The 15,000-nt window shown below is 39.7% G+C and overlaps 1 protein-coding gene across 1 annotated transcript in view; it reads right to left on the minus strand.

Moving 5' to 3' along the window:
* The window catches only part of LOC101545907 (cytochrome P450 2C5-like), a 47,935-nt gene that overhangs the window by 15,626 nt on the left and 17,309 nt on the right, over positions 1 to 15,000 (minus strand). The window contains exons 6-7 of the mRNA XM_012935800.2: positions 4,225 to 4,366; positions 3,130 to 3,317 (exon numbers count right to left, since the gene is read on the minus strand). Of these exons, the coding sequence (XP_012791254.2) occupies positions 3,130 to 3,317; positions 4,225 to 4,366 (330 nt within the window). The remainder of the gene's footprint in view (positions 1 to 3,129; positions 3,318 to 4,224; positions 4,367 to 15,000) is intronic.

Genomic DNA, 15,000 nt, shown 5'->3' on the forward strand with positions numbered 1-15,000 from the left:
TGCCCAGCAAGCCCTAAGGCACACCTGCGGGTATCAAGGGAATCTGCAAAGCTCTGCTATGAGATTCCAAAGGGAGAGGAGGAAGGGGACGAATGGTACTAGTGCCTCTGTATATTTCAGTTCGAAATTTCTAAAACACTCTTGAAGAACAACAGCAAAAACTGTGAGGCAAAAAATTCAATTAAAGGGCCAGAGTGATAATACAGTAGGTAGGACATTTGCCTTGCATGCGACCAGCCACAGTTCAATCCCCAGCATCACATATAGTCCTCTGAGCACCGCCACTTGTAATTCCTGAGCCCAGAGCCAAGAGCAACCCTTGAGCACCACTGTTAGCACAGTGTTAAAGGGAAAGATAGCCAAATTATATGTTATTCTTTGAAAACTTATTGAAAGAAAAAAATGAAATATTAATGTATTGATGATGACTTGAGTATGAATGCTATCATACTGTTTGAGACAAAAATAAATGATTATTAAATATATACACTGAGGACTGGAGGGATAGCAAAGGACCGAGGACTGGAGCAATAGCACAGCAGGTAGGGTGTTTGCCTTGCACGTGGCCGAGCTGGGTTGATTCCTCCGTCTCTCTCGGAGATCCAGGCAAGTTACCAAGAGTATCCTGACTGCATGGCAGAGCCTGGCAAGCTAGCCATGGAGTATTTGGTATGCCAAAAACAGTAACAATAAGTCTCACAATGGAGACGTTACTGGTGCCTGCTCGATCAAATAGATGAACAATGAGATGACAGTGCAGTGCTATATACACTGAAATATTTAAGGTGTTGATAGGTATATACATCTTGATGTATAGGTGTATAGATATATAGGTGTTGATAGATGTATACATACCCAAACAGTTGAATATTTTTTCTTTTCTTTTTTTTAATTTATTTTATTAAATCACCATGTGGAAAGTTACAAATTTCTCAGGCTTATGTCTCAGTTATACAATACTCAAACACCCGTTCCTTCACCTGTGCCCATATTCCACCACCAAAGACCCCAGTCTACCTCCCAAAATTCGTCCCCCCACCCCCATCCCCGCCTGCATAATTGATAAATTTCACTTCATTTTCTCTTTACCTTGATTACTTTCCATAATTCAACACAAAACTCACTATTGTTGGAGTTTTCCCCCAAGAAAGACAGCCATATTGCCAATGAAGCATTTGATAATTAGTTTTCCATTGCTGAAACTGGAGAGATATGAAGTTCCACTATCAAGTACATAGAATTTTTTTCCCCTTTTTCCCGCGCCACCAAGTTCATGCCTGCTTAATAAATAGTCCTCATATTATGGCTGACACCACACCGCCTGACGAGAAAAAGAGATATTTCCTGTCCTCGGCCAGCATGGGGCTATGGCTTAGTTCACAGTCTAGAGACATGGCTGCAAGCAGTTTCTGGAACCAAAAGTAGTTCCTCCGGATTCTGGTTGATCTGCAGCAACGCAGTCGCACAAGAGTGTGGCCACCTGGGTCGAATCTCGGCGGAGCATGCGCTGGTATCGGCCCGAAACTCCCCAACTGTCCCTCTGTTCCAAGTACATATTTTTTTTTAATTTTAATTTTTTCCCCTTCCATTCCCGTGCCTCTAAGTTTGTGCCTGCTTCCTAGACCTCATAATATGGTGGACGCCACATCACATTTCTCCCAGAATAGGGAAAAGAACCGAGAAAGGAGGATATTTCCTCTCGTCGGCCGGCATGGGGCTATGGCTTAGTTTACAGTCTAGAGAAATGGCTGCTACTTTGATTACCTTCTATATTTCAACAAAAAACTCAGTATTATTGATTGGAGTTAACTCCCACAGTCAGACCTGCTAAAAAGGAACCCTTTCACATTGCTGACAATAAAGATATAATAAGTTTTTGGTTTTGGGGGTTTTGTATGATCACCTGGACGTCCCGCTGGTACCTGCATTCTGTGTTCTAAAACCAGCTGTTGCCTTGCTGCGCCCAGTAAGGAAGAGTTGAGAGAGAAAGCCCTGCCCCGCTGGCGACAAATGGGCCAGGAGCTCCCATCCCAATCTCGGGGCCTCTCCGGGAGCTGCTCATGTCCAAAGTAGCCCAGTTGCCTCCGGGGTCGAGCTCGTAGGGCAGCAGAAAGGGAACAGTTGAATATTTTTAAAGAAATAAAAAGCAGCATAACTATTATACCATCATGTAATTAAAAACTTATGTAAATTCTTACCTGATTTTAAATCCATTGCAAACATTGATTATCATATATGTATAAATGTTTATAAGTGTATACACATGAATTTATGTACTATACAATGTTAAGCACATTTATTTTATTATTTTTAGCATTTAAAACTTTTTCATGTAAAACTAGGAAATTCCACCACTTAAAGTTGTTATGTAAAAGATCTGTGATTATTTTAAAAATTGTTCTGTCATATGTTTTAATCAAGTAATGTACAAAAATTCTACTTAAGTTTAAAAACTTCAAAATAAGAAGACCCAATATATATCTATATATGTATAAAAATATATATATGTATATATATATTTTTTTCTTTTTGGGTAACATCCAGCGTTGCTGGGGGTTACTCCTGGCTTTGCACTCAGGAATTATTCCTGATGGTGCTCGGGGAACCATATGGAATGTTGGGAATCAAACCCAGTTCTGCCATGTGCAAGGCAAACGCCCTACCTGCTGTGCTATCAATCCAGGCCCAAACATTTGAATATTTTTAAAGAAATAAAAAGAAGCATAACTATTATACCATCGTGTAATTAAAAACTTATGTAAACTCTTACCTGATTTTAAATCCATTGTAAATATTGATTATAATACTTTTTTAAAATTCTTACCTGAATTGAAAAATAACTTAAATGTAAGCACTAAATCTTATAAATAAGTGATAGTAAATCTTTGAGTCCCTGTACTGGAAAATGCCCTTTGCCCATGAGGCGGAAACCACAAATACAGCAATGCAATATATTCTATTACATCATCTTATAACAGACATTGATACCAACAACCAATATGCAGACTGATTCTATCATCTTTTTGCACACTTATCTTGTATTTTTAGATGATTGGATACAGAATATGAAAGGATTACCTTTTTAATAGAACCACTTAGATCAGAATAACAACAACAACAAAATCTTACATTGGGAATAAAGTAATTTCTGAATGTAACATCACGGGTCACAGCATGAGGCACACTGTTGGGAGCGATGTCAATGAATCTCTGGACCTCGTGCACCAAGGCATCCATGTAGGGCATGTTGCTCCTGTCCTGCATGCAGGGGCTCCGGTGTCTGCCAATCACACGCTCAATCTCTTCTCTGGCTTTGGCTGAGATATAAGTAAGACTCATTGAAAAAGAGAACGATAAGTACCACATGTATACACCATTTCAGGGATACGCAAAATATTATGTAAGTCCCAGCATCATTATAGGCATCAGCTACATTTCAGAATTTATTTATGCATATAACTCTTTCACACTTAAGACACATCTCTCCACACCTATTTACTAGCACATATGATAATAAAACAGAAATGCCTATATATTAGCACATAGGATAATAAAACAGAAATAATGTCTCAAAATATAAATAAAATTAAGTTTATTTAATTAATCAGTTTAAAATTAAATTACAGGGACTGGGGTGCAGTAGGTAATACATTTGTCTTGCAGGTTTGATGATCTGGGTTTGATCCCTGATATCCCATATAGTCCCCCAAGACAGCCAGGAGTGACTCCTGAGAGAAAGGCGTAAGCACTGAGTACTGCCGAGTGTGGTCCACAAACAAATTAAATTACTATGACTAAATGTGGTGTTGCAGCATAACTGTGTATTGTTAGTATTATCAGTACAGGAGAGATCTCTAATAATACATGTACTATTCAGGGGACAAGGCAATAGTACATCGGGGAGGGTGTTTGCCTTTTAGATGTCTGATCCTGGTTCAATGCCCAGCATCCCATATGGTCTCTCAAGCACTGGCAGGAGTAATTCCTGAATGTGGAGCCAGGATTAACCTCTGAGCATCACTGAGTGTGACCCAAAAAGCAAAAAAAAGTAAAAAATAATAATATTCCCATTATTTCCTCTTTATTACATTTGAGAAGATTAAGCAAGTAGTCAGACAATTGAATAATGAAGTTTTTCTAAGAAAAAACAAGACTCTCAGTGTGTCTTTGCTGTGTCTATCAAGATGTTTCTGAAATTCTCCCAGTCTACCATGCTGGCGATACCTGTGACATCTGGGTGTTTTAGCAGCAGAAGCAAAGCATATTTCAGTGTGGCGCTTGTTGACTCGGTCCCAGCTCCAAATAGATCAATTACAGTCATCACCAAATTTCCTAAATTAAATATCAGCTCTTGACTTTGTTTTTCCTAAAAAGATTTTGATAAAATTATTTGAGAAATAATTTTCCAGAATTATAGCTGACCAGTAGAGCTCATATTATAAAATTAAACCAACATATGAGATTCCAGTTATATTTTAGAAAATATTAACATACGGTATAATAAATCACAGTAGATCAGATGACTAGAAGGTCATTTTCCAGTATCTAATTCCTTGCTCACCTAGAATTTCTGTTTCTCATATTTTTTTCACAGTTATATGTGTCATGCAACATTATCTTTATCAGTGAGAAATAAGGAAAATTGAGTGTGCTATTTTTCTATTCCCCCTTCTTATCCAGAACTAAGATGGAAGAGCATAGAAAATATCATCTTGGTTGAGAGGAATCAATCATTAATTAAGGCTTATTATAAAACATTCTGTGTGGATGAAGAATAGTGGAAGACATTTGATTCTGATATTCCAGGGTCACTGTATTAAACTATGTAACATCATTATAGTTCCTGAATGGGAGGTGAATAAATCCATTACTTGTGAGAATAATAATAAATCTACTCACAGTAAACTTCCACTTAATTGTAGATGAGCATAAAATAATTACTACATAAAGCTGAACTGGATGTTTGTCATGGAAGATACAAATATCTGATTCAAGATTTTACAATTTTCTCAGTGGAAAATTTATATGAATTCAATATTGTGAGACTTTGAAATGCTATGATAGCTAATATGGCAGCTCAACCTTAAATATATTCTAGCAAAAAAATAGATTCACAAAGACAATATAGTATCACAAAATATTGTATATCACATTCAATGTAATAAGTATCTTGGTCTAGGAAACAAATTTAAGAATAAATATAGATTTAGAAAACACTGCAATAAACCCTCTCCCCAGAGTCCCCCAAGAGTGATTCCTGAGTGCAGAACCAGTAGTAATCCTGAATACCACTGGGTGTGGCCCAAAAACTAAAAAGAAAAAAGAACTGAGGTAAATATGTGACATAGAATAGCAAGAGGAAGTTTTACATCTGAAAGGTATCATTTATGTAGAAAAGAGTATGCATTTGAAAACATAACCCTTGGCTTGCATAAATTTTATAATGTTCTTGTACTTATCAGTGAGCAAATGTATGTTAAATATTATGTATAAATACAATAAAGCAGAGTAGCTCCTCTGAATGTTTGAAATTTCTTGATAATCATGTCCTTGTTATCATTGGCTTCACATCGAACTTAAATTCTCTGTTCAAAATAACTCTAGTCATCATGAACAACTTTGTAAACACAATGTTTATATAAAGTGTAAAGGGAAAATAAAATTTAAATATTAAAAATATCTAATACCAATAAAATAAGCTGTCGACTCACAAAACATTAGTTTCATTTCCTGAATTCAGTTTGAGATGCAAGGGGTATGAACACATGGTCTATCATTATTAAACTGGACTAAACAAAGTTAACATCAATTCCATGAAATAATGCTGAGAGAAATCAAAGATCTAAATAATCAGCAAGTCTTCCCTTGCACAGATCTGGGCACTCTATGTTGTAATAATGACATTACTTGTGTAACCTCACAAACATGGCAGAGACGAAGTTCCCACAAATCAGTCCTTACACTGAAACAACTATTAACCATGCACACTTGTCACTTTGCGTTTGTCATCCCATTGATCTTCGATTTGCTCGAGGGGGTGCCAGTAACATCTCAATTTGTCCCTGTTGCATGCTAGTGTAGCCCAATGATATCTGCTCACTCCAGGAATAGGAAGAACCTCAAACCGTTCATTCAGGGTTTTGATGAAGAAGTCTGACCATCCCGTTTGTGGGCAGCCACGCAGTCTTTTAACATCCCGTGAAATCCAGTCGGTAACAGCTCTAGTCCAGCGGTCGTCTCTGAATCTCATTATGTGTCCGGCCCATCTGAATTTTGAAGCCTTGGCAAACGAGACAGCCTCCCTGATTATTGACCATCCACGGAGGTCGGAACTCCGGATTCCTTCTCTCACTTGAGTGAAACATGATACTCCAAGCATAGCTCTTTTGATTCCTCTTTGGGATACCAGAATAGCGTTCTTATCCTGTTTTCATAGGGCCCAAGTCTCTGAGGCGTATGTTAGTGCAGGAAGAATGGTGGAGTTGAAAAGATGTGCCTGGAGTTGGAGGTTCTTCGTCCTCTTAACCACTTCTTCTACGTTCTTGAAAGTGTTCCATGCTGCTCTCTTCCTTTTGCGCAGTTCTGGTGTGAAGTCATTCCTCATGTTGAATTCTCGACCCAGGTACATATAACTGCTACATTTGGAGATGTTCATTCCATTGAGAGCAAATTAAATGTGAGGGACTAGTTTATTTTTCATGAACTTTGTTTTGCTGACATTCAGCTGCAGTCTGACCATTCACAAACCATGCACAAACTTTCTAAATGCTCACTTGAATCTGATGATTTTTGGTCAGTTGAAATGTACAATGCAGTGCTTAAATCACTGTCTTGCACATTTGACACATAGTGACTTATATTCTTATATTCTTCCAAGGCAGAAAATTCCTGAGAGTATGAATGGTATTTCTGCCACAGACAAAGGTCCCAAAGTGGCAAAAGAGATAGACTCTTCAGCACTGGAGTTGTGTTCTGATCACTGAGAGGGTTGCACCGAGAATAGTTATGATTTCAATCCCGACAGCCTTAATAAACTTCTCCATTGGCTTTCACGAAGGATGCAAACAAAAGAGCCACCTTCTACTTTCTTTTTTTTTCTTTGCTTTTTTGGGTCAACCCGGCAATGCACAGGGGTTACTCTTGGCTCTGCACCCAAGAATTACCCCTAGCGGTACTCAGGGGACCATATGGGATGCTGGGAATCAAACCTGGGTTGGCTGCGTGAAAGGCAAACCGCCCTACCAGCTGTGCTATCACTTCAGCCCCCACCTTTTATTTTCTGTTTACATCCTTTCACCAAGGATGCAAACAGAAAGCCAGGTTTACTTCTATTTTTTTTTAAAATCCAGGCATTTAAGGGTAACTTTCTGTAAGGGCACTGATCACAGAGATAACCAGAGATTTAAGTATCTCACAGACGTGCAAAAAAAAAACTATTGGCAAAAATCATACAGAAAATTACTAAACAAATAAAATATTTAGCAAACAACAATGTAATTCCAAAAGAGAAAATTCTTATTTGTCAAGGTACTTTATTACAATAATATTTCAATGATTTATTACCAACAGAAATCACTGTCACTGTCATTTCATTGCTCATCGACTTGCTCGAGTGGACACCAGTAACGTCTCCATCTTGAGATTTGTTGTTACTGTTTTTGGCATATCAAATATGCCACGGGTAGCTTGCAGGGCTCTGCCGTGCAGGCAAAATACTCTCAGTAGCTTGCCAGGCTCTCTGATAGAGGCAGAGGAATTGAAACCCGGTTGGCATGGTGCAAGGCAAACGCCCTACCGCTGTACTATCGCTCCAGCCCAACAGAAAAAAAGCATAATTAAAAAAAAAATAAAGACAGAGGAGGTGAGGATGTGGTGTAAAAAAAAAAAGACAGAGGTGTATGACCCATTAATAGCTGAAAATTTTAACTGACAAAATATTCTTGAGAAAGCCCAGAAATTGAATTTACAAGATAATAATTTAAATAAATGTATTAAATATGCTCAATAAGAATATAATTAAGAATAGAAATGTTTTAAGTAAATGTCTTAAATATAAAAAGCTAGAGATAATCATAAAACTGCATAAACAAGCTGAGAATTGATAATAAAAAAATAAGTGGGTAGTTTCAGATATTGAAAATTATAATATCATACAGACAACAAGAATTATAAGGATAATAGAGCAGGTAGGGTGCTTGCCTTGTCTGCTGCTAACCTGGGTTGGATCCTTAGCATTTTACATGGCTTCCTAAGCACCTCCAGGAGTGATCCCTGAGTACAGAGGCGTAAGCCCTGAGCTACAGTTATATGTGGCCTAAGCACCACCTTCCCTCCAAAACAAAAATCAAGAAATAGACAACTGTAAGGAGTATGTTATAATGTCCAAAAGTAGATAGAGAGTATGGGGAAATCTGTCTTCCAGAGAGGCAGGGGGAAGATTGGGATGAGGGGGTATATATTGGGGGACATCAGTGGTAGAAAATGTGCGCTGGTGGAGAGATGGCTGTTCAATCATTGTATGACTGGAACTCAAACATGAAAGCTTTGAAATTGTATCACATGATGATTCACTAAAAATTTTTTTAAAGAGTATGTTAAATCTAACTAGAAATAACTAATGAATATAATAAAGTGACAGGCTACAAACTCAATATATTAAAGTCTTATGGTGTTAAAATGTCCATCTTACCTAATACATTTTACACATTCAGAATAATACCCATCAAAATCCTAATAACATTTTAAGGAAATAGTACAAGCAACATTTGTATGTAATATCTCGTATGGCAGAGCCTGGCAAGCCACCCGTGATGTATTAGATATGCCAAACAATGTAACATGCTCTTCATGTTACTGGAGTGAGCAGATGCCATTGGGTGAGACTAGCACATGACAGGGACGAATGGAGATGTTACTGGCTCCCACTTGAGCAATCAATGAGCAACAGGATGACAGTTACAGTGAAAGTGATAGGGTGATTTACCATTAAAAAGTTTTGTTGACATTTATGTAGAACCAAATACTGTGAACAGAGAAAATAATTCTAAGGGGAAAAATATGGAGCTACCATAAGAAACGAATTCAAACTACATTACAAAGAATCACTAATAATAATAATTAATATATTGAACAAAAATAAACATAGGATGTGGAATATAATTGTGAGTCTGAAAATAAGCACCAGTACATATGGACTTTCCAGACACTTGGGCTAAACCTCACGCATGAGTGAAGCCCCATAGAACCAGGTAAAGCAGAACTTTGCGACCTTGCACTTTAGGTTCAACAAGACCCAGAAATAAGATCCTTTGTTTGCCTTTTCCAATCTCCGAAGTGCCAGGATCAAACCCACCCTACCAGAGCCAGATAAATACCTCACCAGCAGACCTCCACTACCTCCACTACCCAGATACCGCCACATTCTAGGCCGCTTTCCAGAACTCGCAACTGCAAAGCAGCAGCACAATACACCTTAAGATACTTATTACCTGTTTTCCATAATTTTTGCACCATATTTAATGGTGTTCAAATATAGTGTGAATCATGAAAACACCTCTAAGGGCGATTGGAGATCTCTCCATCCCTCTTGAAGAGCCCATCAAGCTCTCAAGAGTATCCCACCTGCACAGCAGAGTCTGGCAAGCTATATGCGGCATATTCAATATGCCAAAAAACAGTAACAACAATGGGCCCCAACTGCCTGACACTGAAAAAGCCTCCAATATAGCAGCGTTAACAAGGATGAGCAAGAAGAGGCTGAAAAATTCTCAGGGACAAACTAGACTGCCAAGAGGAAGAAAGACTAAAATGACCGTCTGTACTTTCATGCATGTATGCTGGCATTGGAAGCATCCATCGAGGACCTGATGTTGCAAGCATGGAAGACCAAGTACAAGATAATTGGTCTGATCGAAATGAGAAGGCATCGATCACATTATGCGATTTTTGACACTGGAGAAAAGCTGTTCCTCAGAACATGTGACAACAGAGGCATTGGTGGCATTGGTGTCCTTGTCAACACGAACTTAGCCAGGAGCATTGATTCATTTGATTGCCTAACAACCTGAATTGGACGATTACATTTGAATAGATGTGGCTCACTGCCAGTAGTTTCTATCTTCTTTGTCTACACAGCAACATCCAACTACGATGAAAAAGAAATTGAGAAGTTCTACATGGAGTTGGAGAAATACTATAAAGAAGACCATGCCTTCTACAAAATTATTGTTGGTAATTTTAATGCCAAGGTAGAACTGAGAAGATCGCCCGAAGAACTCCACATTGGGACCAATGGGCTAGAATGGAATGAACAGGGTGAGAGACTGTCTGAGTTCATTATATCGACCAAGATCATACATGGTAACTCACAGTTCCAGAAGGCCAAATCTAAACGTTGGACATGGGAGTCTCCCAGTGGACAGTTACAGAATGAAATTGACAAAATCACATTCAATCAAAGGTTTTGCCTGTTGTTCCAAACTGCAAATGGGATTGGACCACCATCCCTTTTGTGCAAAATTCTACTTCACAGAGTGGGGAGAAAGGTCAGCAAAGTTTAAGTTTAAGAAAAGAACTCCCAGAATGACCACCAACTGGGAGCTCTTTGGCACTATTGCGGCAATGTGGGAAGATGCCGTCATTGACAATATCTAGGAGGAATATGATTGACGGGTTCAGCACCTCAATGACTGCATGAAGAATGCTGAGAGATAAACTTGACTACAAAATGGTGACGATTAAAACAGAATGGTACTGGAACAAAGGTAGAGCCGCATATCCCTACAAACAACCCCAAGTGTATGATCATCTAATCTTTGATAAGAGAGCAAGAAATGTGAAGTGGAGAAAGGAAAGCCTCTTTAACAAATGGTGCTGGCATAAATGGACAACCACATGCAAAAGAATGGGCTTAGACCTCGACCTGAACCATGCACAAAAGTCAGATAAAAATGGATTAAAGGCCTCAATATCAGACCACAATACATAAGGTATGTTGAAGACAAGGTTGGCAAAACCGTCCACATTGAAGCTGACGGTATCTTCAAAGATGACACTCAACTGACCAAGCAAGTAGAAGCAGAGATAAAAAAGTGGGACTATATTAAACTAAGAAGCTTCTGCACCGCAGAAGATGCAATGACCAGAATACAAAGACAATCTACAGGATGGGAAAGGATATTCACCCAGTACCCATCTGTTAAGAGGTTGGTATCAAGGATATATAAGGCACTGGTTGAACTCCACAAGAAGAAAACATCCAACCCCTTCAGAAAATGGGTGAAGAAATGAACAGAAACTTTCTCAAGGAAGAGAAACAAATTGCCAAAAGACACACAAAGAAATGCTCTTCATCAGTAATCCTCAAAAGATGCAGATTAAAAGAACTATGAGATACCACCTCACACAACAGAGAATGGCACACATCCAAAAGAACAAAAGCAACCGCTGTTGGCGAGGGTGAGGGAAGAAAGGGACCCTTCTACACTGCTGGTGGGAATGCGGACTGCTTCAGCCCTTTTGGAAAACAATATGGACGCTTCTCAAAAAATTATAAATTGAGCTCCCATTTGACCCAGCAATACCACTTCTGGGAATATATCCCAGAAGAACAAATTGTTATAGTCGAAATGACATCTGCACTTATATGTCCATCGCAGCACTGTTTAAAATAGGCAGAATCTGAAAAATACCCGAGTGCCCGAGAATAGATGACTGGTTGAAGAAACTTTGGTACATCTATACAATGGAATACTATGCAGCTGTTAGAAAACATGAAGTCATGAACTTTGCATATAAGTGGATCAACATGGAAAGCATCATGATAAGTGAGTCAGAAAGAGAGATTGACATAGAAAGATCGCGCTCATCTGTGGAATATAAAATAACAGAATAAGAGACTAACACCCAAGAATAGTAGAAATAAGTACCAGGAGGTTGGATCCATGACTTGGAAGCCGGAATCACATGCTGGGTGAAAAGGCAGCTCCGATAGAGAAGGGAACAACAAGTAAAATGTGGTTGGAGAACCCGTTTGTGAAGGGAAATGCATGCTGAAAGTAGACTATGGATTGAACATGATGGCCACTCAATGACCCTTTTGCAAACCACAACACCCAAAAAGAGAGAGAGAACAAAAGGGAATGCCCTGCCACTGAGGCAGGGTGGGGTGGGGGGAATGGGTTTGGGATGTGTGAGAGATACTGGGTTCATTGGTGGTAGAGAACGGGCACTGGTGAATAGATGGGTTCTCAAACATTGTATGAGGGAAACACAGCACGAAAATGTGTAAATCTGTAACTACACCTTCACGGTGATTCATTAATTTAAAAATAAATAAAGTAATTAAAAAAAAAGAATGCTGAGAGTGGGAAAACCACAAACAAACGCCTGTCTTCTGAAACTTTTTTTATTTCGCTTTTTGGGTCACGCCCGCAATGCACAAAGATTACTCATGTTTCTGTGCTCAAGAATTACTCCTGACGGTACTCAGAGGACTACATGAAATCCTGGAAATTGAACCCAGGTTGGCCACGTGCAGGGCAATCGCCCTACCCACTGTGCTATCACTCCAGCCCCCTTCAGAAATTCTTGAGCTCCATTTCCAATGTGGTTTGACACGAGCCTCAGGCAACCACAAGCTAATGTATGAGCTCGCAAAGCTGTGCAGAAAAGCAATAAAGGAAGACCTTGAAAGAGAAGCGTAGCAATGTTGGCTGATGAAGCAGAAGCCAGGAAAAATATTCACAACACTCGCTTGTCCTTCGCCAACTACAAGACCAAGATGATTGCCCTCCTACATCCTGATGGATCTATCACATCCTCCAGAAGGGCAATAGAGAGGATTATTCACGATGTTTACTTGGATCTTTGACAACCATGTCCACCTGCCTACATACCAAATTCTGCAGGATGGATATCTCATTCCCAACGTCCTCCCTTCAGAAATCCAACAAGCCATTTCGTCAGTAAAGACGCATACAGCATCTGGTCCAGACAAGGTCAGACCTGAACACCTGAAGAATCTGCGACAGTATACTGGCTTGGCTCTTCACATGCTACCTGTCCGTATGCAAGGTTCTGTCCCATAGGAAAACCAGCAAGACCATTCTGTTGTACAAGAAGGGAGACATCCATGACATCAGCAACCATTGCCCAATCTGACTGTTGTCCGTCATCTACAAGTTGTTCACTCGAGTCATCCTGAATAGAATAGGCAGAACATTAGACAAAGGGCAACCATGCAAGCAAGACAGGTTCTGAAAAGATTCAGCATGGTCAACCATATCCACACCGTGACCAAGCTCATTGAGATTTAACAAGACTTCAAGATGCTGCTCTGTGTAACATTCATTAATAAAGAAGGTCTTCAATTCTGTTAAGACTGAAGCCATCATCGAAGCCCTAGCCAAATAGGGAATTCAAACTCAGTATATCAAGATCCTTTGTGAGCTGTATTATGGATTCACCACCAGGATCTCACCATTCTACAAGGAAGTGATCATTGACATAAAGAGAGGATTTGGCAGGATGATACCATTTCACCGAAACTCTTCAGTGCCACTCTTGAGAATGTCATGCGAGGACTGGAATGAGAAGGTATGGGAGTGAAGATAGATGGTCGGCAAATGCACCATCTTCACTTTGCTGATGACATTGTTCTAATAACACCAAACATTAGATTTCCCCTTGGAGACCCCGCCCCACGTGGAGGAGAAGCTCTCCCCTCGTCCCTTGCCAGCGTTGGGGGCCCCGCTGGGAAGCCCCCAGCCCCGGCTGGCAGCTCTCAGCCATCTCGAGCCTTGTGCCTGACCCCCCCCCAATCCTACAGGTTAGGGGCGTGTCCTGTCATCAGGGCGCGTGGTCTCAAAAGTGGTCATGGCCTATTTCTGGAGTGGCGCCCACTATCGCGGCCGCAGTTATTTCTTTTATTCCATGCATAGTGCCTGGGTACAAACAGTATAACCAATTCCTTTTAAGATTTCTGCTCATCTCAGTCACTATATGCTAATAGTTATATAGCCTATCCCATCCTAATTTCCAAAACTCTATCAGTGAACACATCAAGCTCAAAAAAAAGGCCATTTTAAAGCCATCGTAGCCCCACATCTTCAATTGAGATCCCTCATAAGCTAAGATAGTGCGCCTGACAGTAAATCCCATAACAATATGAAGAAACAGAGAAAATCCCCACCACCAGGAGAAATGGGAGAGAGGATCTCAGAAATCCCAACAGGGACCTCCCAGAAATACAATCTCCTCTCAGATAAAGATTTCAGAGAGGAAATCGTCAAGATGGTTCACGAAATCAAAACAACTATGGAACAAACATCCAATAAATTAAGGGAGGATATGGATGTAGCGTTGGAACGGGCCACTAAGACAATCCAGGAAAAATGAGAGCAGAAATCTCAAACCTACGAACAGAAGTGACACAATTAAAAGAATCAGTAGATGAAATGAAAAACTCAGTAGGAGCCCTCAATAATAGAATGGCTACAGCCGGAGACAGAATCAGTGAGCTTGAAGATGACTTGCATAAATCATATAAGCAACAGCAAATAATGGCAAAGGATCTCAAAATGGCTCTAGAGAAAATTAGAGTCCTAGGGGATGACCACAAGAGAAGGAACATAAGAATCATTGGAGTGCCAGAACCACAGGAAACCAAGCCCAATGAAAAAAACACAGTCAAAGACATCATTGCTAAGAAATTCCCAGAGCTAGAGAATGCAGGCATCCAGATCCAAAGAGTCTGAAGGATGTCAGCTAAAAGAGACTCAAATAAAAAATCCCCAAGGCATATCATAATCAGAATGATGGATACCACAGATAGAGACATAATACTGCAAGCAGCAAGATCAAAGAAAGAAATAATATACCAAGGAGCACCCCTTAGATTCACAGCAGACCTATCAGAAGAAACCTTCCAAGCCTGAAGACAATGGTGGGATATAGTGAAAAAACTTAATGAAATGAATGCCTCTCCAAGAATACTTTACC

This window comes from Sorex araneus, chromosome 11 (assembly GCF_027595985.1).
Source record: "Sorex araneus isolate mSorAra2 chromosome 11, mSorAra2.pri, whole genome shotgun sequence".
In the NCBI taxonomy this organism is placed as follows: Eukaryota; Metazoa; Chordata; class Mammalia; order Eulipotyphla; family Soricidae; genus Sorex; species Sorex araneus.